Source organism: Seriola aureovittata, chromosome 8 (assembly GCF_021018895.1).
Source record: "Seriola aureovittata isolate HTS-2021-v1 ecotype China chromosome 8, ASM2101889v1, whole genome shotgun sequence".
Taxonomy (NCBI): domain Eukaryota; kingdom Metazoa; phylum Chordata; class Actinopteri; order Carangiformes; family Carangidae; genus Seriola; species Seriola aureovittata.
In genome coordinates this window covers 1,297,501-1,322,557 of record NC_079371.1, presented here as the reverse complement: position 1 = coordinate 1,322,557, position 25,057 = coordinate 1,297,501, and the positions used below count along the sequence as shown (strand labels likewise).

General features: G+C 43.0%; 2 protein-coding genes across 4 annotated transcripts in view; one reads left to right on the top strand and one right to left on the bottom strand.

The window, feature by feature from the left end:
• Nucleotides 1-402: 402 nt before the first annotated feature.
• gm2a (ganglioside GM2 activator) lies at nucleotides 403-13,727 on the bottom strand. Its single transcript, XM_056383227.1, has 4 exons — nucleotides 13,519-13,727; nucleotides 5,670-5,822; nucleotides 2,730-2,912; nucleotides 403-1,544 (listed from the first exon to the last, which is right to left on the bottom strand). Exons 1-4 carry the CDS (start codon nucleotides 13,609-13,611, stop codon nucleotides 1,389-1,391), a joined length of 585 nt encoding a protein of 194 aa, XP_056239202.1. The 5' UTR covers nucleotides 13,612-13,727; the 3' UTR covers nucleotides 403-1,388.
• Nucleotides 13,728-16,891: 3,164 nt separating this feature from the next.
• Nucleotides 16,892-25,057, top strand: part of slc44a1b (solute carrier family 44 member 1b) — a 23,667-nt gene continuing 15,501 nt past the window's right edge. For 2 of the 3 annotated variants that reach the window (XM_056382502.1, XM_056382505.1), the window contains exons 1-4: nucleotides 16,892-17,021; nucleotides 19,821-19,910; nucleotides 22,227-22,369; nucleotides 24,415-24,551. In XM_056382502.1, the coding sequence (XP_056238477.1) occupies nucleotides 16,965-17,021; nucleotides 19,821-19,910; nucleotides 22,227-22,369; nucleotides 24,415-24,551 (427 nt within the window). In that variant the 5' untranslated portion in view covers nucleotides 16,892-16,964. Of the gene's footprint in view, nucleotides 17,022-17,793; nucleotides 19,380-19,820; nucleotides 19,911-22,226; nucleotides 22,370-24,414; nucleotides 24,552-25,057 lie in introns of those variants that run through there. The other variant, XM_056382504.1, reaches the window with a different exon arrangement.

Here is a 25,057-nt window from a genome sequence, read left to right as displayed (position 1 = left end):
AGCTACAAAATAAAAGGTCCTGGGTCTTTTATGATCGTAAGGAGTCCAATGATTCCAGAAAGTATTCATATAACAATCAGTTACTATTATTATTATTATTATTATTGTTATTATTGGTTTTTGATCACAATCTTTAAGTTCTAGTTATTGACAGAGTATTTGATCGATCTGTATCTTAATCCAAAACTACAGCCTCATTTTTTTGTGCAATTTCATCTATATTTTAATTTTACCATCTTTAAAGCGTGAAATGATTTTTATTCACTAAACTTAGTCAACAAATAACAAATTTTCCTACCAGGGCAGAATCTTCTAACGGGAGAACAACTTAGTTTTTCATGGTGAGAACTGGAGTCAAACTTTTTGTGTTTCCACAGCAAAAAAAAAAAAAAAGATAAAAAATACAATTTATGGGAAAAAGTTTATTAAAAACTGTACACAGTGTGAAATGAATCACAAGCATGACTTCATCATCATTTGTCATCAGCTCGGTAGAAAACAAATTAAACCTTTTAGGCAAATTAAAATCATAATTAACTGAACCAACATCAAACTGAACTCCCACATCAGTTCTCCATCTATCTGAGTTTAATGATTTTCGCTTCATGGCAACTTGTAGATTGTTTGTGGTAATTTCTCCTAAAGATCTCATCAGGCACTCAGTAAAAAAACATTATTATAGATAAAGAATCATAATTCCCAGAGGAACTTCTACTCAACAGTCAAACCCCCCTCCCCATTTAAAAAAATAAAAAAGAGAATCAATGTTCGAAATGACTGAAGCAAAGAACCAAAAGCACTTTTCTGAAAACAGCTGACAGATCCTCAAAGAAAAAGCACTAAAGAATGTATGATATGTATAAGAATGTATAATAATAATAGGAATATTATTATTCTTATTATAAAAATGAAAGAGAAATACATCAAAAAAGACAGACCTGATGCTACATTTGTTTTTTTCCCATTATATTAAATGGACAAAGGTTTAAAGTGAGAAATTCAAAGTCTTTGACTCGTTTGATTTGAGGAGCTTCTTCAGCTTCAGCTGCAGCAGGGAAATAAAGACATGTTGGATGGCTCAGATGGATCTCTTATGGAAAAGGAAAAGTGTTTGTGTGTGTGCAAAGACAGAAGTTCATGTGCTGCACCACGTTTGTTTTGATCGTTAATGAAATGAAATGTGCTGTGTGGTCTTTAGTTTCACCTGTAAGTTAATGTTCAACACGTCTGTCATCTTGTCTTTCTCGAATAAAAACTTTTCATGGACCCTCTGAGGTTCATCAGTCCCACCACTTTGTGCAACTTCTGCTTTCGAATCCCGGTTTTCAATCATCTGTACGTGCAAATAAACAAAAGCCCTCAAACCTCTCGAGCGTTTGTGGCGTCGTTCAGTTGGAGTGGAGGGACAGAGCCAGTTTGAGGCAGCCCAGCTCTTTGCCCTGGCTGCCCAGGACTCCCTGGACCCGGTAGTTCCCGTTAGTCAGCCAGTAGGGCAGATCCATGTAGGGCAGGTAGAACTGTGACTGAGGGAGAGAGTATGAGCCCTGAGGAGACAAAAAGGAGGTTCAGGTCAAACAAACTGGCTCAGTTACTGTTTTCTAACAATTCCCAAACTGAGACGACGGTCCTGGATTTGTGTTTTTAAAATTGCAGCTATTTGGAGGATTTTTTGAGAGTTTGGTCCCAAAATAAAGATCAGCAGTTACTGTTTCATATTTGGGATGAGACAAAAAATGACTCATTTACAGATGTGGACAAAGTTTACCACTTCTTTACTGGAGTCAGAGTCCAGATCCTCCTGGTCAAATATGACTCCACTACAAGTACTCCAAAGAACCTGATAACTCTGAAACAACCTACTGACCTACTGACTGACTGACTGACTGACTGACTGACTGACTGACTGACTGACTGACTGACTGACTGTGGAACCTGTAGAATAAAAAGCTTGTAGAATATGAAACAAAGACAATAGAAATAACCATAAAAACAAAAGGAGCTATTACCGTTTTCGTATATTTTTAGTCAGTGATGAAGTCTGGTCGTAGTGAACTCAGCAAACATTTAAAACTAAATGAATCTTTCTTTATTTCTAAACCGTCAAACTGCTGCTTTCTGATTCACTCAGCTGTCTGTACGTAGGAATACAGAAGTTCAGCAGTTAAAAGGAAAGAGCTGTTTGCACGAGAAGATAAAGATGAAAATATTCCACATGAAGCTTCATTTAAACAGATACTGGATTGTTTCGGGACCAATTTCAGTGATGTTTAACACGCATCTTTTCTTGTAGCCCCGCCCACAGCAACACATCACTCTGACACTCTGCTGCAGGTAATTAACCGACTCTATATGACGACCTCACACAACACCACCGATGTTCCTCGGGGGGATTCTGGCTTTTATTGTGTTGACGCTCAAAGGTCCAACAGAGCCGTGGATCTCTCTCTGGTCCAGCTGATCAGGTCACCACGTTAATGAAGTAGCTAGCAGGTAGCGTCCACAGCCACGTTAGCATTCTGATGTTTAGCAAGGATAAAATGTGTTCACAGTTTCCCGTGTTATCATGGCGACACTTGCTAATTAGCAATAAACAGAAAGTAGAGCAGAGGCTGATGGGAATGTTGTGTGTGTATGATATATGATGGAGCTTTACAAACCAACAGGACAAACAGTTCAACATTCAGCAAGATGTTAGCAGGTGCTAGCAGGTGTTAGCGCAGTGGACTCACAGCTTTGAAGGGGCAGCGGCAGGGCAGGCCGTAGGTGCGCAGCGGCTCAGGACAGTCCTGACCAGGTGGGATCAGCTGGTTCAGAATATCACAGGCGTCCTCATAGTGACAACTGCCCAGCTCCTCCACACAGGGCACCCTCACCCAGAAACCCGCCACCTCCTTCTCCAGGGTCACGTTCACCTGACGAGGAGACGACAAAGACACGGTCTGAGGGTCTGAACCTTTTCGTCAGCATCTTCATCAGGACAGGACGTTTCACAAATCTGTGCGGTGATTTCAGATCCTGTTTCCTCAGATTTGAAAGAGATTGTGAACGTCAGAAATGAGAAATAAAATCAAATGAGAGGAGGAGAAACAACAAGTCTGACCCCATTAAATCACCCTGTCTGTCAAATGTGTCTCACAGGTCTGAGCTACAGATAAAACAGAGATGACAGAAAACTAACGCTCAACTTTCCTCAAATATTCAGTAAAAAAAAACATAATAAGGAAAAATGACTTTAAAAAATTATATATTTTCGGCTCAATAAAACATATTTGAAAAAAAAGAAAGTTGCATTACTAGCAAAACAAAGGTGAGTATCTCTTGTGCAACCTAAAATAAAAACAGAAACACGGAGGAATGAAAAACAAGTTGCACTAAACAGATAAACGTGGGGGAACAGGAACATAAAAAGAGGAAATGTTGAGCGGAGCTTTGAGGAAGTCACATGAGAAAGACGACACACCTGACTGATTAGAGACCTGACAGAGTTTCACACTCCAGTTCCTGACGACCAGGAAACAACAGAGGAACTTCACTTCACACGCAGGAAAACAGCTAAAATACAATATTTGTTTTCCTAATCGATATCATCGTGTTGATTGACTCTGATCAGAACAATCACACCCAGTAGAAACATCTTTGAACACAGTGACACAGTTCAGTGTGTCTGAGCAGCTGTTATCAGAGTGATCGGTCTGATCAGGTCTGATATCAGACACACTGCTGTTTATTGATGGGGCTGTTTCTGGGTTCATCAGTCACATTTTACACTTGTTAACTCAAGTTAAGCTAGTTAAAGCAAACATCATTACTTCCTGCTCTGTGGTCCAAAGTAAACACCATAAAATAAACACCACAGGTTCAAATCCTTGGACTCCTGCGTGTTGTCCCGTTATCTCTCTGTAGTTACTGAGCACAGTTAAAGAGGAGCTGATTTTAAACATCAAACTGTTTCCAGCTGTTGTGTCTCTGGCTTCAGGCTCCATAACACATCCGACCAAACTGTCAGTGGCCGAGCTGCATTGTGGGTAATGTAAGATTTTAAACAAGGAAGAAGAAAATGATGGTGTTACACGAGTGCAACACTCTGCTCAGGAGAAAATAAAATCCAGCTCAAGACACCTGCTCAAATCTCAGGCCATGGATGATTGAATAACTGGCAGGTCTGAGGAGAAAGTGAAACAATTTCATCACCTTCACTAATTCTGAATCAGTGTAATTGATTCATTTACTAATGAATCCTTAGATTTGTTCAATTAAAGCAGCCTGTTACAGCGTTGATGAAATAAATCAGAAAGATTGTTTTTCTGATTCGGAGCTCAGAGGTTTCAGATCATTTCAAATGAGCTTTTTATAGTTCTGTTTTTTTATTTTCTTTCTGTTGTTCTTCACATGATCAAAGTTACGGGGTGTTCAAAACCTGCTGAGTTTCTTATTGCTGCCATTTTCACACATGATGCAGATTTACTGTCAAAACTGGCTCAGAAACGTTTTTCTGCTGTTTCCTGAGTTGAAAACAAACAAGGACTTAAATCAGGAAACTTTTTAAATCCCACACAGTAGAAAATTTAAAAAAACAGATTAAATGACTCCAACTGAAAAAAGAACAACAGCAAAGACATGAACATCTTTATTACAGAGATCAGAACTTTGGATGTTTTTCAGCCTGTTGAGACACTTTATCGCCAAACTTTCTACAATCTTTACTTTTTCTTACAGAATACCGAACAGTTTTTCCGCCTCTGAGTTCCTCGGTTTCCATTGAGAGTAAATCCAATGAAAGAACTTGCAAAATCTGAATTGTTCTTTCTTTTCCTTTAATCACAGTGATCCCCGCCTGCTCTGCTCCCATGAAGCTCAGCAGCAGGTTCAGACACGACAGTTGAAACTAGTCTTGAGTAAAACTGTGCGGAACCACTTCACAATAAAGACTAACCTTATAAAGGATTTATAAGTAGGTTATCAATTCGGTTGTTAACACTTTATAAATCATAAATAAACAATTATAAACAAGTTAGAACACAGTTTTCATACTTTGATGCAGGCTGAAGTTAATGCTTACTACTCATTAATCTGACTAATGACTTACTACCATTTATAACTGGTAAAAGGAGCCTTATAGTAAAGTGTAAAACACATCACCATTTATTAATCAGTTACCAGTTATTAATTATAGAGGCCTTCGAGTATGAATCGGGTCATTTGATCTGATCATTTGATCTGCCAGATGAAACTTTTTGCCCATTAAGATGCTGGTGGTGGTTAATTGCTAGTAACTGAATAAACGTGATGAAGCAGCAGGTAAAAATACTGATGATGGAGAAAACAGAGATATGAGGCTGAACAGTACTGATACATGTGGGCTCACTATTTGGCAGGTCACTGTTGTCCTTTTCATCTAATGTGTTATAACAGCTTGTAAATGATTTATAAAGTGTTAACAAGCTCATTAACAAAGTCATTATAAAGCATTCATGAATCCTTTATAGGGTCGTGTTATTGTGAAGTGGGACCAGCTGTGTTTATGGTCCGTGGTCTGTTTGAACAAAGATAAGCGCTGAAGTGTGTCACACATCCTGACATAAAAACATCAGCACAGGAAGATGGTTCTCTCTGCTGTTAATGAAGGACAGTGTCGGTGTGCAGGTGTGCAGGTGTGCAGGTGAACTCACAGCCAGGGGAGCGCTGAGCTCCACAGATGTGGATCCGGAGGCGGAGGCCGTGAGGTCGCCTGGGATGGAGATTGGGTCTGGAGACACAGTCAGGGTTTTCAGTACGGCTGGATCATCAGGCCCGCCGCAGTTCTTCCAGTCAAAACCCAAAACCTGTATATAACAAACACACAACACACAGAGGAGACAACACACACCAGAGTTTTCTTATTTTTGTCCGTTCAATACAAACCATGGATTCTTCACATTACTGTATCAGCTCCTGTTCAAGAGTCACTGTTTCTACAACCTTCCCACAGAGTTTAGTTCCTGTTCTTCAACTTGAAACCAGAAACATTTCAACAGTGTGGAGACAAGACCCAATATCAGCAGAGCTGTGATTCGGTCATCGACTATCACAGCTGTGCTGATATTCAGAACAACATCACTCCCTCTCATGTGATATTACTTTATACAACAGTTCAACGAGCGCCATATTAGTTAATAAACAACAACAGATTATATATTATAATTTATCTGGTTACGCCACAACAAATAGTTCCGCAACTGGACTGGTACCGGACTGTTGCTAAGCAACACAAACATTGCCTTGCCTACATACTGTGACGATTTTGGGTCCGTGTGTAGCTTGGAGTGAGAAGGCGGGTAGAAAGGCACGTCGACAGAGTGTGGGATTTCACAAATACTCGTCGTTTATTTGTACATAAACTTAAAACACTCCAACCTTACAAAGCCCGGTTGTACGGCTGCTATATATATTCATACATGAAATAAATAGTTACCACACGGACTTATTATCATCACTAAGTTGAGAGAAGTAGGAAGGAGCAAGGAGTCGTGGATATACATCCGACCAGCGTAGTAGCATGCTCTCAACTAACTCAAACCATAACAAAACGTAGTTTGATGACATCACTGGTAAGCGACACACGTTAAAGGCACCTTTCATATATTCAACTGTTACATATTCCCCCCTGGTAAGACAAAGGCTGTCCCCAGCCGTACGCACTGAGATACAGTCTGTACTAAGTATACTTGTCATACATGACTATGCAACTAAGTTGTCAGGACCAGAGTGAGATACAGGGAATTATTTAGATAACTGGCATACATGTCAGTACCAAGTAGAATGAAAGGCCATAGTGCTAAAAAGAAACCAAATCAAAACTAAGGTTTTAAAGACAAGCACATTATGAAGTTCCCTTATTTAAATTTCCTTTTAAAGAACACAGCAAAAACAACACTAAACCATTAAGGTCTCATAATATGAAGCAGCTGCTTATGTTGAGTAGAACGCTGCAAAACTCTACCCACATGAGGGCGGCATTTAACACTTAACAATTGTCCAATAGTCACATGAACACAAAAACCTGAAATTACTCAATGTCAAATTTGGCAGTATGGTAAGGATTGGTCCATTTGGTGTCTGACCATCCTGAGGTGACTCTGGGGTTTCGTCTGGGCCTCAGGCTGTAGTGACTAGAAGAGCCAGGGCCAGTCGGTGGTGGGTCAAGATCAGTGTTCATTTCAGTCTCCATCATGTCATCAGTCTCAAATATCACATCATTCACCTGAGCAGAGAGCTGAGCAGGATGGATGGAGTTGGATTCAATGTCGTGGACATGTTCAGCAGCAGTCTCGAGACTGTCCTCCGACAGTTCAGGGGTTTGTCTCTCAGACTCTATATGTCTCTTGTGTTTGTTGGCTGAAGCTGTGGCCCAGGTATGAAATGGCTGCAGGTTGACCACATGAAAAACTCCAGCTTCCTCTCCAGTGTCTGCTTTAGTGAGGCTGTAGTTCACATCCGATAGTCTCTTGGAGATACGTAATGGGCCAGCATACAATGGGGCCAGTTTGGCCGTGAAGTTGGTCAAAGCATCTGACCTTGGGTGGGTTTTCACTCTGACAAGATCTCCAATTCTGAAGGAGACTTGACGGCGACGTAGGTCATAATAACGTTTCTGGCGATCGTGACTCTCAGAGAGCACTGCACGAGCATGATCATGTGCTTCTTGTAGTGAGGCTTTTAAGCATTCTGGATATGGGACTCCGGGGTCATCCATTCCATCCTGTGTGGGCTGAGTGACGAGGTCAAGTGGGGTCTCCAGCTCCCGTCCGTACAACATCATGGAAGGGCTGAGGCCCGTGCTCTCATGGGGCGCAGTGCGCAATGCAAAACAGATCTGAGGGATGAATTTGTCCCATGATGTGTGTTTATCTCCCACATATGCGCGAATGGCAGTTTTCAAGGTACGATTGACACGTTCAGTTGCATTTGTCTGTGGATGGTAAGCTGTAGTCAGTCTGTGTTCAGTCCCTAGCATTGACACAACGTGCTCGAAGAGGTCGCTCACAAATGGTGTTCCTCTGTCCGATATGAGGTGTGATGGAGCACCATGACGGGCAAAGATGTCAGTGATGAACCTACTAGCTGCGACCTGAGCAGTTGCTTCTTTCACTGCGCTCACCTCAATCCATTTTGAGAAATAGTCCACAAAGACAAGGATGTACGCATTACCCCTTGGCGTGCGAGGCAGCGGGCCAACATAGTCAACACCGGTGTATTCCCAGGGTCTTTGAGGGTGAATTGGGACCATTAGACCGGCTGGCCTTCTTTGGCTTGGTTTAGTGGTTTGACACACCGCGCAGGAGACAACATAGTTCTTTACATCGGAGGCCATGTTGGGCCAGAAGAACCTGAGACGTAGGCGTGCCAGGGTTTTAGCAATCCCCAGATGACCAGCTGTAGGGTGGTCATGGTAGTACTTCAGTAGGCATCCTCGGGTGGCTGTAGGAGCATAAAGTTTCATTTGCTTTAGTGGATGGAGGCCACATTTTGTTTTGGGGTCTTGAAAGTAGAGGAGGCCATCCTGAACTGCATACTGTGGAGATTCATGGCCGCTGTCTGCATTGTGATGGATATCCTCCAACTGACGGAGTATCTCACCAGTCACTGGGTCCTCCAGCTGTAGCGTTCTCACTTGTGGGCGGTCAGCTAGGACCACTGGGGGAAGCGAGCGGAGATCTAGACTCCCTATCACAGCATACGCAGGTAAGAGGTCCATGGGAGAGTCAACTGCAGGGAGAGGGTTCCGGGACAGAGCATCAGGCACTTTGTTACGTTCACCAGGCTTGTGGACTATTGTGAAGTCGAAGTCCTGAAGACGGAGAGACCAACGGGCTAATCTGCCAGAAGGATTTGGACGAGACATCAACCATTTGAGACTGCTGTGGTCTGTGAATATTGTCACATGGAGGCCCTCAACGTACGGCCTGAAGTGCTCTAAAGCCCATATGACAGCCAAACACTCTTTCTCCGGAGTTGAATATGGTTTCTCAGACTTGTGCACAGCCCGGCTGGCGTATGCTACAGCAACGTCTCTGCCTTCATTATCTCTTTGCATAAGGGCTGCTCCAAGGCCTGCATCACATGCATCTGCATGAATGTAGAAAGGCAGAGAGAAGTCAGGGAACCTGAGGACAGGTGCTGAGGTTATGCAGTTTTTCAAAAGATCCATGGCTGTTTGACAGTCACTGTCCCAGTTGAACGGGGCATCTTTCTTTGTGAGGGCAAAGAGTGGTTCAGCATGTTTGGCATAGCTCTGCACAAAGCGACGGTAATAACCTGTCAGGCCAAGAAACTGACGCACTTGCTTCACAGTGGATGGGACCTCGAACTCCGTCACAGCTCTCACCTTGTCAGAGTCAGGGTGTATGCCTGACGGGGTGACACGGTAGCCAAGGAAAGTCAGGTCACTGAGGCAGAACTGACACTTGCTGAGCTTTAGGGTGAGGCCAGCCAACCTCAGTCTAGCAAAGACCTCATCCAGGTCTGCCAGATGTTGTTCAAAGGTGGGTGAGGCTACGACGATGTCATCGAGGTAGACCGCACAGGATTTGTATATGAGGCCAGCGAGGACTGAGTTCATAAGCCTCTGAAAAGTGGCCGGTGCATTACAAAGGCCGAAGGGAAGGACTTTGAATTGGAACAGCCCACAGTGTGTGATGAAAGCAGTCTTTGGTTTGGACTCCTCGGCAACAGCCACCTGCCAATAACCTCGAGCAAGATCCAGAGTGGTGATGAATTTTCCCCTGGACAGGAAGTCAAGAGACTCATCAACTCGAGGAAGAGGGTAGGAGTCTTTCACGGTTAGTTGGTTGAGCCCCCGGAAGTCGACACAGAAGCGGGGGTCACGAGGGGGCTTGTTGACAATGACCACTGGGGCAGCCCAGGGCCCTGATGCCGGTTCGATGATGTCGTCCTGGAGCATTTTTTCAATCTGCTCCTCAATTATTCGTTTCTTCACAGGAGATGTGCGATAAGGAGGGAGGGTAACAGGTTTTGCATCTCCAGTGACGATAACATGCTGAGCCAGGGAGGTGCGGCCCAGCTTGCCACTGAACAGGTTGTTGTAATCATCAATCAGCTTTAACAGCTCTGTTTTTTCGTCCTCCCCCAAGTTTGCCTGCTCCACTTTGTCATGAAGGGCAGGTGGTGAGTCAGTGAGAGGCATCATGGTTCCCCCTTCTAGGTAAGTTGCATCTAGACTGTCCTCCTCAAGTTCATCAAAGTAGGGGGGTTCATCATCCATGAGCACAGTTCTAGTGGGCACATGTATGGTGATTGATGCACGTTTCATGAAGTCCATCCCCATAACTATGGGAGAAGAGAGGTCAGGGATAATGGCAAACTTTTGATAGAAACGTTTACCCCTAAACCCGATAGTCAACCATGTGGTTCCTGAGGGGATGCAGGGCGCACTATTTGCGAGTCTGACAGGTGGGCCTGACCATGAGGTGGCTGGGGATTGAGCATGAACGTTTTCGGGGACTAAGCTTGCCCTTACAGCAGATAGCGTAGCACCTGTGTCAAATGTGGCGTCGATTGCTGTGCCTCTTAAGTTCACCTTTGCTTTGAGTGGGGTATTCCATGATGACTCTGAGGTCTCATTTTCCACATGACCCAGTTCATGCTGATTGTGGGGGGTGGATGAAATAGAGGGAGGCGGAATTAGTGACCGGGGGGAGGGTTGCCTCTGCGAAATGTCCTCCCCCCTGGGAAGTTTCCCTGCCTCCTATTGAAGGGCCTTGCTTGTGTCACAGCATTCTCATTTTCAGCCCCTGCAGTGTCGGTGTCGGGACTTTGGTCAGGGGACGGGGGTGGCCGTGATTCAGGGGTGGATCTAGCGGGATGTTGGGGGCCCCTGGGGGTTGTAGAGCAGTTAGGGCAGGTGCGGGAAGTGAAACCTGGCATAGAGCATTTGAAACAATAAGTCTCTCTGTCCGGTTTAATGAAGGTGTGAGCACGAGGTGGCTGTGGCATGTTGGGACCAAGGACAGAGTGAAGTTCATGTGCTCGCAGCATCAGTTCAATGACAGATTTGACAGGCGTGCCATAGAGTGCGACTCTATATCTTTCAAGTGCATGTTTACAGATGAGCTCAATTTGCTCCTGCTCGGAAGGTGGACTTCTCAGTTTTTTGAATTCACTGAGCATATGAGCAACAAATGTGGGGAGGGGCTCCTCTGGCCTCTGGACGCGGTCTAAGATTCCTCTCATGATCCGCTCTTGATTATCAGCAGGCAGGAAAACCACTCTGAATAGGTCACAGAAGTCAGTCCAGGCGACAACATGAGTGCTGAGTACACTGAACCACTTTCTTGGTTCTTTGGCTAGGAAGCGTGGTAGCTCCCTGATGATCTGGGCATCCGTTAAGTCCAAGGAGGCTCTGTATGTATTAACAGAGTGCAGCCAGTCCTCCGGATGCATTGTTCCGTCTCCAGCGAACACAGGGGGCTCCAATTTAGCTTGATGTAGTGCAGCTGCGAGTACTTTGGATGTATTGTTCAGGTCGAGGGAATCCGACTGAGGACGAGGTGCAGCTTTCATATTAGGAGCTTGAACAGGTGTCATGGAGTCAGTATAATGAGGCCTCTTGACAGGGAGGTCAGGTGCATAAGGTGTTGAAGCGGCCAGTGGAACAGGAGTGGTAGGTGGAGCCATGGGAGCTGCATCGCTGATTCGGTCCCAGTGTTGTAAGATGCTCTCCTGTAACTCAAGAGAGTCACGCAGGCACCTTCGGAGCATCTCCACCTCAGCTTGTAAAGTCTTTACTCTCAGTTCATGGCCAGCAGCAGGCTGACTTGGTGCGGCTTGAGGTGGGAGGGGCAAGAATTCAGTGTCAATATCAAGGTCTGATAGGTCAGGATGAGTTGCCATTATACACTTTAAGTTGTAAAAGTTCAAATGTAACCTAACTTAAAAGTGCAATTCAGATATCAATAACTGCAACTTGGGTTCACATAATCACCTAGACCAGTAGTATAATGTGATGAGGCTATTAAGCAATACTCATTTAAAATAATCTTATGCAAAGGGAGAAAACTCGTTCAAAACACCCACTAGAGTCAATGTGAGAATAAAACGAAAAATAGCCTTAGCGTCAATGTAATTTCCCTTGCAACCAAATACTGTTACTCAAAAATGTAGGTGATGAATAAAGCCCAAAAAGTGCATTTCACAAACACCTTATACCACTAACAGTCCGTATGATTATATTTCTTTTTGTTGCAACCATGTGAGTCCGTAGTAGTAGTACAGTTTAGTTTTGCTTTTTTTTTTTTTTTTTTTTTTTTTTTTTTTTTTTTTTACATATATATTTTTTTTTATTTTCTTACAAAGTCATTAAATCTCAGGAGCGGAGAGTCCCTTGAGAAGAACCGGAGGAGCCGTCACGCACAGTTTATGGGTGCCACGAGCCACAGCCGCAGTCGTTTCGGCCGAAACATCCGCAGAAGCCCCCTGAAGAAACTCCGCGGGCCGTCGGTTCCAGCGGTCCAGAAGTGGAAGGTTCAGATGAGAGTAGTGTCTCCCTCGCAGCCTGTGTTGCAGCACTGCAGCGCTTGCTCGTCCATACCTTTTGATGTCGCCGCCGGCAACGTGGTTGAGTCCAAAAGGGATGAAAAACTCGATGAAAGTCGACCCGTTTCGTTACCTTCACTGGTCGTCGATGAAAGGTCCAGGAAAAAGATGTTCGGGCGCCACTTGTGACGATTTTGGGTCCGTGTGTAGCTTGGAGTGAGAAGGCGGGTAGAAAGGCACGTCGACAGAGTGTGGGATTTCACAAATACTCGTCGTTTATTTGTACATAAACTTAAAACACTCCAACCTTACAAAGCCCGGTTGTACGGCTGCTATATATATTCATACATGAAATAAATAGTTACCACACGGACTTATTATCATCACTAAGTTGAGAGAAGTAGGAAGGAGCAAGGAGTCGTGGATATACATCCGACCAGCGTAGTAGCATGCTCTCAACTAACTCAAACCATAACAAAACGTAGTTTGATGACATCACTGGTAAGCGACACACGTTAAAGGCACCTTTCATATATTCAACTGTTACAATACGTTACCTCAGGTGTGCGCTGAAGTATCCAGGCTTCCTCTCTTCATCCTCTCCTGACCACCAGACATCATTTAATCCAAATGTTATTTCCGGAAATATTTTCATCTTTGCAAAGTTTGTTACGATCTAAGATCGATATCGACCGTTAGGCGGAGTGATACATGTAGTTTAAACTCCCAGTGCTTTCATACTCTATATCAGCACAGGAATGACGTCCAATCAGATAACATGGTCGGCACTAACTGTTGTATAATTCTCTTTTAACAACATTTTACACATTTCATTTGTTTCATATTGTTCTTTAAACTGTTAAAATATGTATATTTTATCTTGTGTTGTAAACAGTCGGTGGTTCGGTGAGGAGGTTTAGACGTTAACGTCAGCGGGAAACACACACATGAACAGGAAGGACAGACTTCATCACCGCTGTGACTCACCTTCACGTTAGTGGCTCTCGTGCAGCTCACCTGGGTCACAGCAGCAGCTACAAGCAGACTCACAGTTACCGCTAACATCACCGACCTGTCCATGTTGTCCTCCCGTGAGCCGTTAAAACGACCGTTAACGGAAACACAGCGAGGACTGACCGTTTTCTTTCCTCTGTGGAGAGTTTACTTCCGTGTTTACCACCACACCGGCCCCCGGTCCGTCACGTGAACGCTGAGTCACGTGTCTGGAGGGACGTCGTTTCCAGTTTGTTTGTGTTTTCATTTCATGAAAATACATTTTCATTTTCAAGTTTACATGATCATTTTTAACAATATAGGCTTCCGTGATGAATTTAATATTTATTTTTTATATATTAACAATGACGCTGAAACAATTCAATGTCATTTAAAAAAGAAAGCAGCAATAATAATTATTAGTCCTGTTTAATGCTTGACAAATTAATCTGAAATAAAGTTTTATATTGAAAAATGAAGGAAAAATAATGTGATAATACCAGTTTGCTGTGTATTTATTATTGTAGTCGTTTAATTTTATTACACAGGAAAGAGGATAATCCATTTTATAATCCACCAATTTCTTTATTTATTAATGTATTAATTTATTAATTAATTTATTTTCATTCAAAGAGAGAACACCGACTAGACTTGTGACCTAATTTGTGTTTGTGCATGTGTGAAAAAGATTGTGCTTGCGTAGAAGAGATTTGTATTTGTAAAGAGGAAATGTTTGTGGATGTCTGTAAAACTGTAAAACTAGTGTGTGACACTGACGATACACAGTGTGGAACCTTGAGCGCAGAGTTTTACAGTTTTCTGCTCTGTATTGTATTAAAGTTTAAAACTTAAATTAGAAAATAAGTCTGGTAGAGTGGATAACTTATCTCAGGGCAGCAGCTTCACTCTCAGAGGAACTAGTGTGTTTAATGAGCATTCTGGCTTCCACTAGTTCAGCTAGTTAACATTTTAGACCTCACTGGTTGACTAGTTAAGTCAAAATGTCTGTTACAAGTTTGTTACAGACTGACAGACACATGACTGAGTCTCTGCTGAGTTGGACTGTCCTCTACTGTCCGTTACTGTCCTCTACTGTCCTCTACTGTCCTCTACTGTCCGTTACTGTCCTCTACTGTCCTCTACTGTCCGTTACTGTCCTCTACTGTCCTCTACTGTCCTCTACTGTCCTCTACTGTCCGTTACTGTCCTCTACTGTCCTCTACTGTCCGTTACTGTCCTCTACTGTCCTCTACTGTCCGTTACTGTCCGTTACTGTCCTCTAGTGGACCAAAACCTAACTGCACCACTGTTGCAGTTCTTTATTTCACATTTTATGATTGAATTTAGTTATATTATATTATATTATATTATATTATATTATATTATATTATATTATATTATATTATATTATATTATATTATATTATATTATATTATATTATATAGCACCATTCAGACACAAGCCAAATCAAAGTCCTTTACAGAGGTGTGGAAATATCACTTATCAAAACAAGAACATTAAAATGACATTAAATAGCATCTAAAAACAATAAAAACAAATTTGAATAAATTAAAATAAAAATATTTAAATACTGGATAAACAAAGCTGCCTCACCTTCTAACTGTAACACTCTACAAGTGTAGAGTAGTAGAAAGTAAAAGTACCTGAAGCTGTGTTTTAGTACAGTACTGTAGTGACAGTACTCAGCTGCTGCGGCAGGAGAACTGGGTTTTCTTGTGTCAGTTAAAAGAGGACTGTATGTAAACACGAGCCTGGACCAGAGGTCACGTCTGAGTGACATCAGGACAATGGACAAAGAAGTAAGCAGAATAAGAAACAGACGTCCTCACACACCATCCAGAGGACAGACGGTGGACACGTCCAGCTCTCACACACTGATTATTGTTGAAGCTCAGAGTCTCCGCAGACCCATGGACCTCTCTGAAAGGAGCTGGAATATCTGTGTTTACCAGCAGAGACACGAGAGGAGCCTCTGCTCTCTAATGAAGTCTGATGTGTTCACTGTCTGTCTGTGAATCACAGCTCTGAGGGCTCTACAGTGTAACTAATGGACCGTCCAGCGGTGACAGTAACTCAGTACATTTCCTCAGGTGTTCACTGCAGTTTGGAGCTGACTGTGTGTCACTGCACAACATCTCATGTTACATATAAAACACATGATCAGATTATAAACTGTGATAGACAATGAACAGGATATAAAACTCATTTATCTCAGGGATGTAACCTGAAACTAGTCTGAGTGGGGGAGGAGGTGATTCTAGTTTATTCAGTTGTGATGTTCCAGGACATTTGTGTTTGAAATATTCACATAAGTTTCAATTGTCACGAAAACAACAACAATAAAATACTTGTTCTTTTACCTCAGTAAAATATCAAATACAGGCCTGGAGTATTTTCTTTTTTTTTTTATCACTTAAGTTTTTATGAACTTATTTCTATACACACAAACAGACGGTATTATCATCTTTGGTTATGAGCTATTCCAAGACATATTTAAAACCAAAATAAACAAATAGCAATTAAAGTAATAGAACCAGATCATCATAGTGTCTCAACCTGTCCCAAGACCTCTTAAAGTTTTCACCTTCAACATGTGTTCATATGATACAAACACAAAGTTTTCCATGATCTGAGGATCAGTCAGGCAGCCATGATGACCCCTGACCTTTATAACTGTAAAGTCATACGGCGACACAGGTATCATCAAGTCCGTCCATTTCCCTACGTGTTCCAGTACTTTTCTCCAAAATGGGTAAACGAGTTTACACTCGTAAATTGCAGGTAAAAATGTTCCTATTTCTGTCTGACATTTCCAACATAAATTATTAGTCAGTAAACGCATCCTGTGGCGTAAAATAAAACCTCTGGATTATTTTATACTGAAGGAACGGAGTATTTTCATACGTTTACTGAACTAAAGGATCTCAATACTGACAACATGTCCATTATAAAAAGGATAAATGTGACCTGTGACCTCTGACCTGAAAACAGATTCTGTATTAAAATGAGTTTAATGAAGTTTCTGTGAGAGGAGACAAAAATGTTTCCTGTCGAGTTTAACTGAAAATCTACTGTTTGATAAGACATGATACACACTCACACACACACACAGACACACACACACACACACACACACACACACACACACACACACACACACACAGACACACACACACAGACACACAGACACACACACACACACACACACACACACACACACAGCCTGGTACAACAGTAAACAATAAGACAAAAGCTCTCTGTGCTCTGCTCTGCAAGCTGATCAGACCCACATCACTGCTGTGCTCAGTCCGACAGGAACACCAGGACCCTCCAGGAACACCAGGACCCTCCAGGACCCTCCAGGACCCCCAGGATCTTCCAGGACCCTCCAGGACCCTCCAGGAATCCTCTACAGGAACATGGACCCCAAGCGTCTGTCCTCCAGCTCTCAGCAGCAAGTTCGCCTCAGGAAAAAGGTAAAGGAGTGTTTGTTTTCTGTGCAAACAGCAGAGAGGGAGATACAGTGGAGGACTGTGACTAAGTTACTGTGGTACAGCAGTGGGACTCATTGACAAGTCCTTCTTCCTGTTTCGGTCTTTAACCTGGAAACATAAACACAACACCAGAACAGAACGAAGGAGAACCAGTGAAGTGTTTACAGAGAGCAGGACTCTGTGTCTGCTGCTCCACATTGATCTCTCAGCTGTAGTTACAGTTTATTAAGGAGATAAACCTCAGAAAACACGTTTAAATATCAAAGCAGAGGTTTACAAACCTGTTTGACCTTTGACCTCATCATGTTTCAGCCTCTCAGCTGTGTCCATTTTCCCTCAAAACTTCTCACGTCTCCGATCAAACATTTCACATTTCACTACTTTACCAGAGTGTTTCCATTCTCTGCTCCTTTACACTTTGTCTTTACATATAACAAAATACAACTGTTCAAATTATTCAATATTTCACCAAGAGTCAGAAAAAAGTCCACAAACTGAATCCAGACCCCTCAGATTTACCTGGTGACCCTTTAGAGGGGCCTGACCCCTAGGTTGGGAACCACTGGACTGAACTATCTGAGTGTATCTGACGTAGTTAAAGCAGCTACAACAGTAAAATGACTCAGGATTAATGATCTGATCTGAACACATTATAAACTTTATTCTTTGTTAACACACACACACACACACACACACACACACACACACACACACAGACTTTATTTGATTTCATCTCATTTCTGACATTCACATCTCGACATGTGTCACAGTGTTTTATTGTTTTCACGCTGAGAAAAGATCAGACGTACAAGTAATGAAATGAACAAGGTGCTTTTACTCTGAAATAAATATTCTATTAGAGCTTCTCTTCAAAATCAATAACCAATAATTCAATAAATAACTTGTCAGGTAGAGACCAAGTATAAAAGGAGTCAGATGAGCCATCACTGCAGGAGTGTTGGATAAAATCGCTTCACCTGCACATTCTCTCGTGTTTCCTGTTTTACTCTGAAATCACAACATTAAACGTTCACAGTCACAGAAACTCAGCTGTTAAATACATGAAGAGCAGTAAAAGTACAAGTATCAATACTTCAAAATTTGTTTTCAAGAACAAATAATTGACTTGGTAACTCTCCACTGCTGGTTGGTGTGTGTGTGTGTGTGTGTGTGTGTGTGGTGTGTGTGTGTGTGTGTGTGTGGTGACTGGTGGAGACTGTAAAATGACAGTAAACACTGTTAACAGTAAACTCTGTGTTCATGTTGAACTGAAACGAAGATGTCAGCGTGTGTTCAGTGTGAGGACTCCACCTCTCTCTCTCCAGGCTGCGCTTTTATTCTGAAGTTTCAAACTGAGCTGCAGCCATGGTCAGAGCTGAGGAAAGGAGCTTTAATGCTTCCTACATCATCTCCTTCAGCTAGGAAACACTGGAGCTTCCTTTACGAAAGGAAAGGAGAAAATGCTGCTCCTGGTTTGACTTCATATCAGCGCTTTGACCTTATTTACTGCAGTAAATCAATGACGGGTTTAAATGTTGTTGTTATTGTCACATGTGAAGCTCTTTGTCTGAAAATCACTTAGATTAGTGAAGATCATTCAGTCATCCCTGTTCTCTGCCCTCATGGCCTGACAGGTGTTTCCTATCAAATACAATAAGAACATGTCCACATGAATGTCAAAATAAAAGTCGGATCATTAATTGGAGAGCTGACAGGAAACCAGAGGAAAATACAAAATAAAATTCCAGACAAAAGGAGGAGCAGAGTCAAACTCTGACAGGAAATCAGAAGAAAATACAAAATAAAACGAGGAGAGGAGCAGAGTCAAACTGTGTCTAAATGTTTTTCTACATGAGTTTTTCCAGCAGAGGAAACAGCGCCACCCTCTCATTAGTCTCCACTCAGTGGTCACCTCCGGTACTGCACCCGCAGCTCCGGTAAAACCGTTTGTTCTCGGCTCCGGCACGAGCACTAATTGCGCATGCGCAATGAGATGAATGGCCGCTGTACCTGACGGCCCACCAGGAAGTGTGGCGGACAAATCCTCGGCCGTTAATCCCCGCTCGGTACGGTAACCGGAGGAGGCACCGACAGTAGCATGCTCAGCGGGCCGGAGCGCTCAGTCTGACCGTCGGGACCGTCTCTCCTCCGGGCTCGGCCTCCGGGATCGCGCCGCTGCGCAGTGAGTGCATGCAGGCAGAGCGCGCGGGGCTGTCCGTGTCCTCCCCCCCGCCTGTCGGGCTGCAGACCCCGCTGCTGCTGAGCTGAAGCTCCGTGAGGCTCCGTGAGGCTCCGGGCACGTCCACCCTGACTGCAATGGGATGCTGCGGTAGCGCGGAGGTAAGCACGGCCCGGCCCCGGCCCGGTCCGGCCCGGTCCCGTCCTCCCTCCTCCTCCCCCCACCCCCGGTGCCCTTCATCTCTGCCCGGTGCGTGTTTATTTTTTCACCGTGAAAGGGAAACCGGTCCCCGGGAACAGAGAGGGCCGAGCTGGGATTAGAGCCAGGAGCCGTAATCCAATTAGCTCCTCCCGGGGACAGGCGGGTCACTGGGGCCTGTTAACGGGACCGTCATGTCTGCTGCTCCCCGTAAACAACCGGCCCGGAGCTCCGGTTCAGTGCAGCTGTGTGTGATCTGATTAGTGATGAAACCGAGCCGAGCCGAGCCGAGCTAACGGGCCGGGAGCAGGCGGAGTGTGGGTGTATACCGGCTCGGCTCGGCTCGGCCCGGTCCCGCAGGCCCGGAGCTGCTCTCGGTGTGACCGTGTTTTTGTGTGTTTCAGAGGACAAAGAGAGAATGGAGACCGCTGGAGGACCGGAGCTGCACGGACCTGCCCTGGTTCCTGCTCTTCACCGTCTTCTGCGTCGGCATGGTAACCACAATAATCCCGCCATCATCACCACAGTGTGTTTAGATCATAGTACTGTGATAGTACTCTGATAGTACTGTGATAGTACTACAACGATACCATGGTACCTAGTGTAATATCTGTGTTTGTGTCTCATTCTGCTGAACCTCAGCAGCAGTGGAGGAAGTACTCAGATCCTTCACAGTAAAAGTACCTGTATCACAATGTAGAAATACTACAGTAGTTATATAGTTAGAGAAGTACTCTCAGCTAATTGTACAGTATAAAAGGTAAAAGTAGTTAAATGTGTCTGATAGGTTATTATCATGATTCTTATTCTTCTTCTTATTATTATAATTATGATTCTTATTATTATCTTATTATAGTAGTAGTATTATTATCATTATTATTATTATTATTATTAATAATCTTCTTTCCTTTCTTCTTATTCTTCTTATTATTGTTATGAATCTTCATCTTCGTCCCTTTCTTCTTCTTCCTCTTATTATCATTGTTATTATTATTATTATTAGGATTCTATTTCTTCTTCTTCTTCTTGTTCTTCTTCTTCTTCTTCTTCTTCTTCTTCTTCTTATTTTATTCTCCTCTCTACGTCATATAGACTTAGACCAGTGGTTCCCAACCTTTTCCAACTCATGGTGCTCACTCATGGCTATTGAAGATCCGACCCCATAATAAAATGGAGACCATATAATGTCTTCTCAGAGCAGTTTTATTTTAATGATAATCTTTACTCTCTTTCCTTTTTAATTCTTCCTGTTGTTCCATTTTGATTCTCCAGTTTTTCTGTGGATCTGATCTTTTAGCTCAGACTGAGATACAGTACATAATGTGGTCCGGCCGGCGGCGACGTAAAAGTTTCTGTAATTTTATATTTTTTTATAGATCACTTTGCTTTAAACCATTTGCAGACATTATTTTTATTTTTTTATTTATTATTTTATAATTACATCTTTTCATCAAAATTGTACTGTTTTTGCAAATAACTCGTGGGCCCAGTTGCAATAACTTCGCAGGTTGGGAGCCACTGACTCGGAGAGTTCAGTCCACTGGTTCATAGTTTAGGGGTCGGGCCCCTCCGAAGGGTCACCAGATACATCTGAGGGGTCGTCAGAGGATTCACTGCTCTGGACTCAGTTTCTGGACGTTTCTCTGACTCTTGGTGAAATATTGGATGATTTGAACAGTTATTTAATGTGAATCAGTGAAGTTAATGGCAGCTGTCAGACAGATGCAGTGCAGTAAAAAGCTTCCTCTGTTGTTTAGACGTACCACAAAAACTTAGACCTACAGGAGACTTTGCTGAAGGTGCGGTTGTGATTAAAACGACTGAGACATTTGTGTCTGTATCTCCATCTTGAGAACGAGGCCACGCTCCTCAACATGTTGATGTATGAAGTGTGTATGAGGGGACAGTTGTGGGATTAACGATCTGAGGACCAGGAAACATCCTGAAAGTTAAACTGTGACAGACACCAAAAAGCTGAACGGTCCTTTAATACTTCAGCGTCCTGTGACCTGTTGAGGTGTGGACGACGTCTGTAGCTGAAAGTCCGCAGTACAAGTTCAGAGGGGAGAAGGTTGGAGAGGACGTGAAGCTGCTTCTCATTGACTCCCATTATAAACATGCTGAATAGAGCTGAAGTGTGAACGTCCTTGAAGGCTGGAACAGTTGAAGTGCAGGGTCAGGTCGTCTTCCTGCAGTGAAACGAGACTGTGGTGAAGAGGTGACTGAAGTGAGTTTGTTGGTAAATGTTTAGATTAATCTTCAGATGAAGGTTGTAGTTTGTGTCCTGCAGGGATTATTCTCCTCCCTCCTCACATGACAGTGGATGTGCTGTGATTGTTGTATCAGCAGCTCTGTGTGTTCACACAGAACCAGAGCTGATGTTAGGACTCAGCGGCTGTGTTCACGTTCACTCCTCATCTTCATTTAGTTTAAGACCTTTGAAGAAAATGTTTTTTAGTTTAGTTTAAGTCTCTCGTGTTTTTAATGTTTGAACAGTTTTTCATTTAGTTCAGTTCAGTCATCAGTTCTTTGTTGTAGTTAAGACAGCTGTGAAAAACGTTCACTGTTCTATGACACATCATGGACTTATTACATCATTATTCAGTGGTTATTACTATGTTATTACATCAGTACGCAGCAGTTATTTCTACACATATATATATATATATATATATATATATAATACAGTATATATATAACCACACCCCTCGTCCTGCTGTTAATGAATATTAATTGATTGATTTTGGATCTTGTGATTGGTCAGGGTTTATCGCGTCCTCACTAACGGTTGGTGTTTTCCTGTCATGTAGGGCAGCATCTGCGGCTTCACCATCGTCACCGGCGGCGCCGCTCGCCTCGTCTTTGGATATGACAGCTACGGCAACACCTGCGGTCAACGCAACGAACAGATCGAAGGCGTCAGGCTCAGTGGCCTCGACCACACCGACAGGAAGTAAGTCTGGTTTGATATCAGGTCACCGTGGTGACTGGCGGGTATCATGGTGTTTTTTATTGTATATGTATATATTTGTGGTTATATTTCTGGTAGGCCTGGTACTGGTTGTGTATTTATATTTCTGTAGTATTGTTTGTATATTTGTGTATTTGTGTACAGTCTGGTGTTGTCTTTGTTGTGTACTGCAGTAATTTAAATGTAGTACTGTCTTAATGTCAAGCTCCGTGTCAGCTGGTCCCAGTTCAGCCTGACTCTGTGTTCCTGTAGTACTTTCATACTGTAGTATTACTTTAGTATTACTGCAGTACTGTTGTAGTATTACTGTAGTGCTGTTGTGGTACTGTTGAAGTATCACAGTAGTATTAATGTAGTGTTGCTGTAGTACAGTTGTAGTATCACTGTAGTATTAATGTAGTATTGCTGTAGTACTGTTGTAGTATTATAGTAGTATTACTGAAGCACTGTTGTAGTATTACTGTAGTACAGATACATGCATCATATTATTACATGACATGGTTATTATTTAAGTTATAACAACTTTCTGTGACATGGTGAATTTAACACTGTCAAGGTGTTAATGAGACAAATGTGATGTTGATCTGATTCACTCTGATTGGTTAATTGATTGATTGATTGATTAATTCTCCAGCAGGAGCTTGTTAACTTCCACTGCCTGTAAATGACAAAAATGGCACTAAAATTGCAGAGTAAATTAAAAATGGCGGCCTTCCTGTTGGGTTTAGACTGCGGGTGACATGTTTCATGTGTCCATTGATTTTCAAACATGTAGGTTAAACAGGGATGGGACTGTGCTATCGAGCCATTTTGCCACACCCATGTTTTCCAGCTGTAGGATGAATAGTGTGTGTGTGTGTGTGTGTGTGTGTGTGTGTGTGTGTGTGTGTGTGTGTGTGTGTGTGTGTGTGTTCACCTGTGTGTGGACTGTGGGCGGGGGACTGGTGGTCTCAGGATCAGTGTGATCTCAGATTCTTGGAGCTGGAGGAGGATTTCTGCAGAGTCTTTGTTTCTCTCCCACGTTCCACATTCTGACCTTCGTTTTTACTCCGACCCCCCAAACAACCCCCCCCCCCCCCCCCCAGCAGAAACCAGCTCAGTCCGGTTTGAACTTTTACCTGTGAGTCTGTGTCCTGTGTCTTATTATCAGTCACTGCTCAGTCAGAGAATAAAGACACTCGGTGTTTAATAGTCCCTGAACTCACCGTCAGCTCTGAAAGAACAGCTGCGATGATTAGTTGATTCATCAATATGTTGATGATCAGTTATTTGTTTTGTATTGTCAGACTAGGGTTAATTATTATGGCAAAAATCATAATCAGGATTATTTAACAGGATTACTTTGTCTTATTAACAGTTTGATTAATAAATAAAATAATATATAATATCTAAATAAATACAATTAAATATATTGTATAAAAATAAATAGGATCAACTATGCTGTAACATTAATGTACTTCCACAACCTACTGAAAGCTACTAAACATATTCAGTATCTAAAAATAAATGAAAACTCAACATGTTGGTAAGATATATTCAGCATATCCCGCTCAGTAATTCAGTCCCAGGAAATTAAATTCTGGACCAACTCTAGATGACGCACTCCCACGTACGTCGCTCACGTGCGTCGAGACGTAAAACAGGAAGTGCACGGAGGATGAAATTTGTTTTGCGGCACAATATTCGTTTTATCTCGATTATCTTGTTTTCATAATCGTTGAAAGACAAAATCGGAACGGAAAATAAAATTCAGACCTGAGTCTCTGCTGTGTGAAGAGATGTTTGAGTCAGTTAATTAAAAACGAATCAATAGATTGATCAATAATGAGAGTGATTAGCTGCAGCTCTACATTATAGAACAGGTACGTCACCGTGAACCAGTTTTTTGTTTTTGAGACGAGCTGTCTGAAGGTGACGACTGCACGCTCTTAATCTGAAGGAGCAGCTCGTTAAACCTGATTGGCTCCTTTCCGTCCTTTGACCTTTAGTGACCTTTAATGACTCCCTGTGCTTTCTGTCTGCTGCAGGTTTGTCTTCTTCCTGGATCCCTGTAACATCGACATCGTTCAGAGGAAAATCAAGTCCATGGCTCTTTGTGTGTCTCTGTGTCCCACCGAGGAGCTGAAGACCTACCAGGACCTGAAGAGGTTCGCCATGCTCAACGGTGAGGTCATCACTCATGTCACATGACTCGTAGCACACCTGAGCAGGTGATGTCAGGAGAGACTGGACCAGGAGAGAGACATGATGATCTGGTCTTTAATAGACATGGTCACAGACCTGAACACGGAGCTGAACACACCTGAACACGGAGCTGAACACACCTGAATACACACCTGAACACACACCTGAGACCTGAACACACACCTCAACACACACCTCAACACACACCTGAGACCTGAACACACACCTGAGACCTGAACACACACATGAGACCTGAACACACACATGAGACGTGAACACACACGAGACCTGAACACACACGAGACCTGAACACACACATGAGAGACCTGAACACACACGAGAGACCTGAACACACACCTGAGACCTGAACACACACGAGAGACCTGAACACACACCTGAGACCTGAACACACACCTGAGACCTGAACACACACGAGAGACCTGAACACACACCTGAGACCTGAACACACACATGAGACCTGAACAC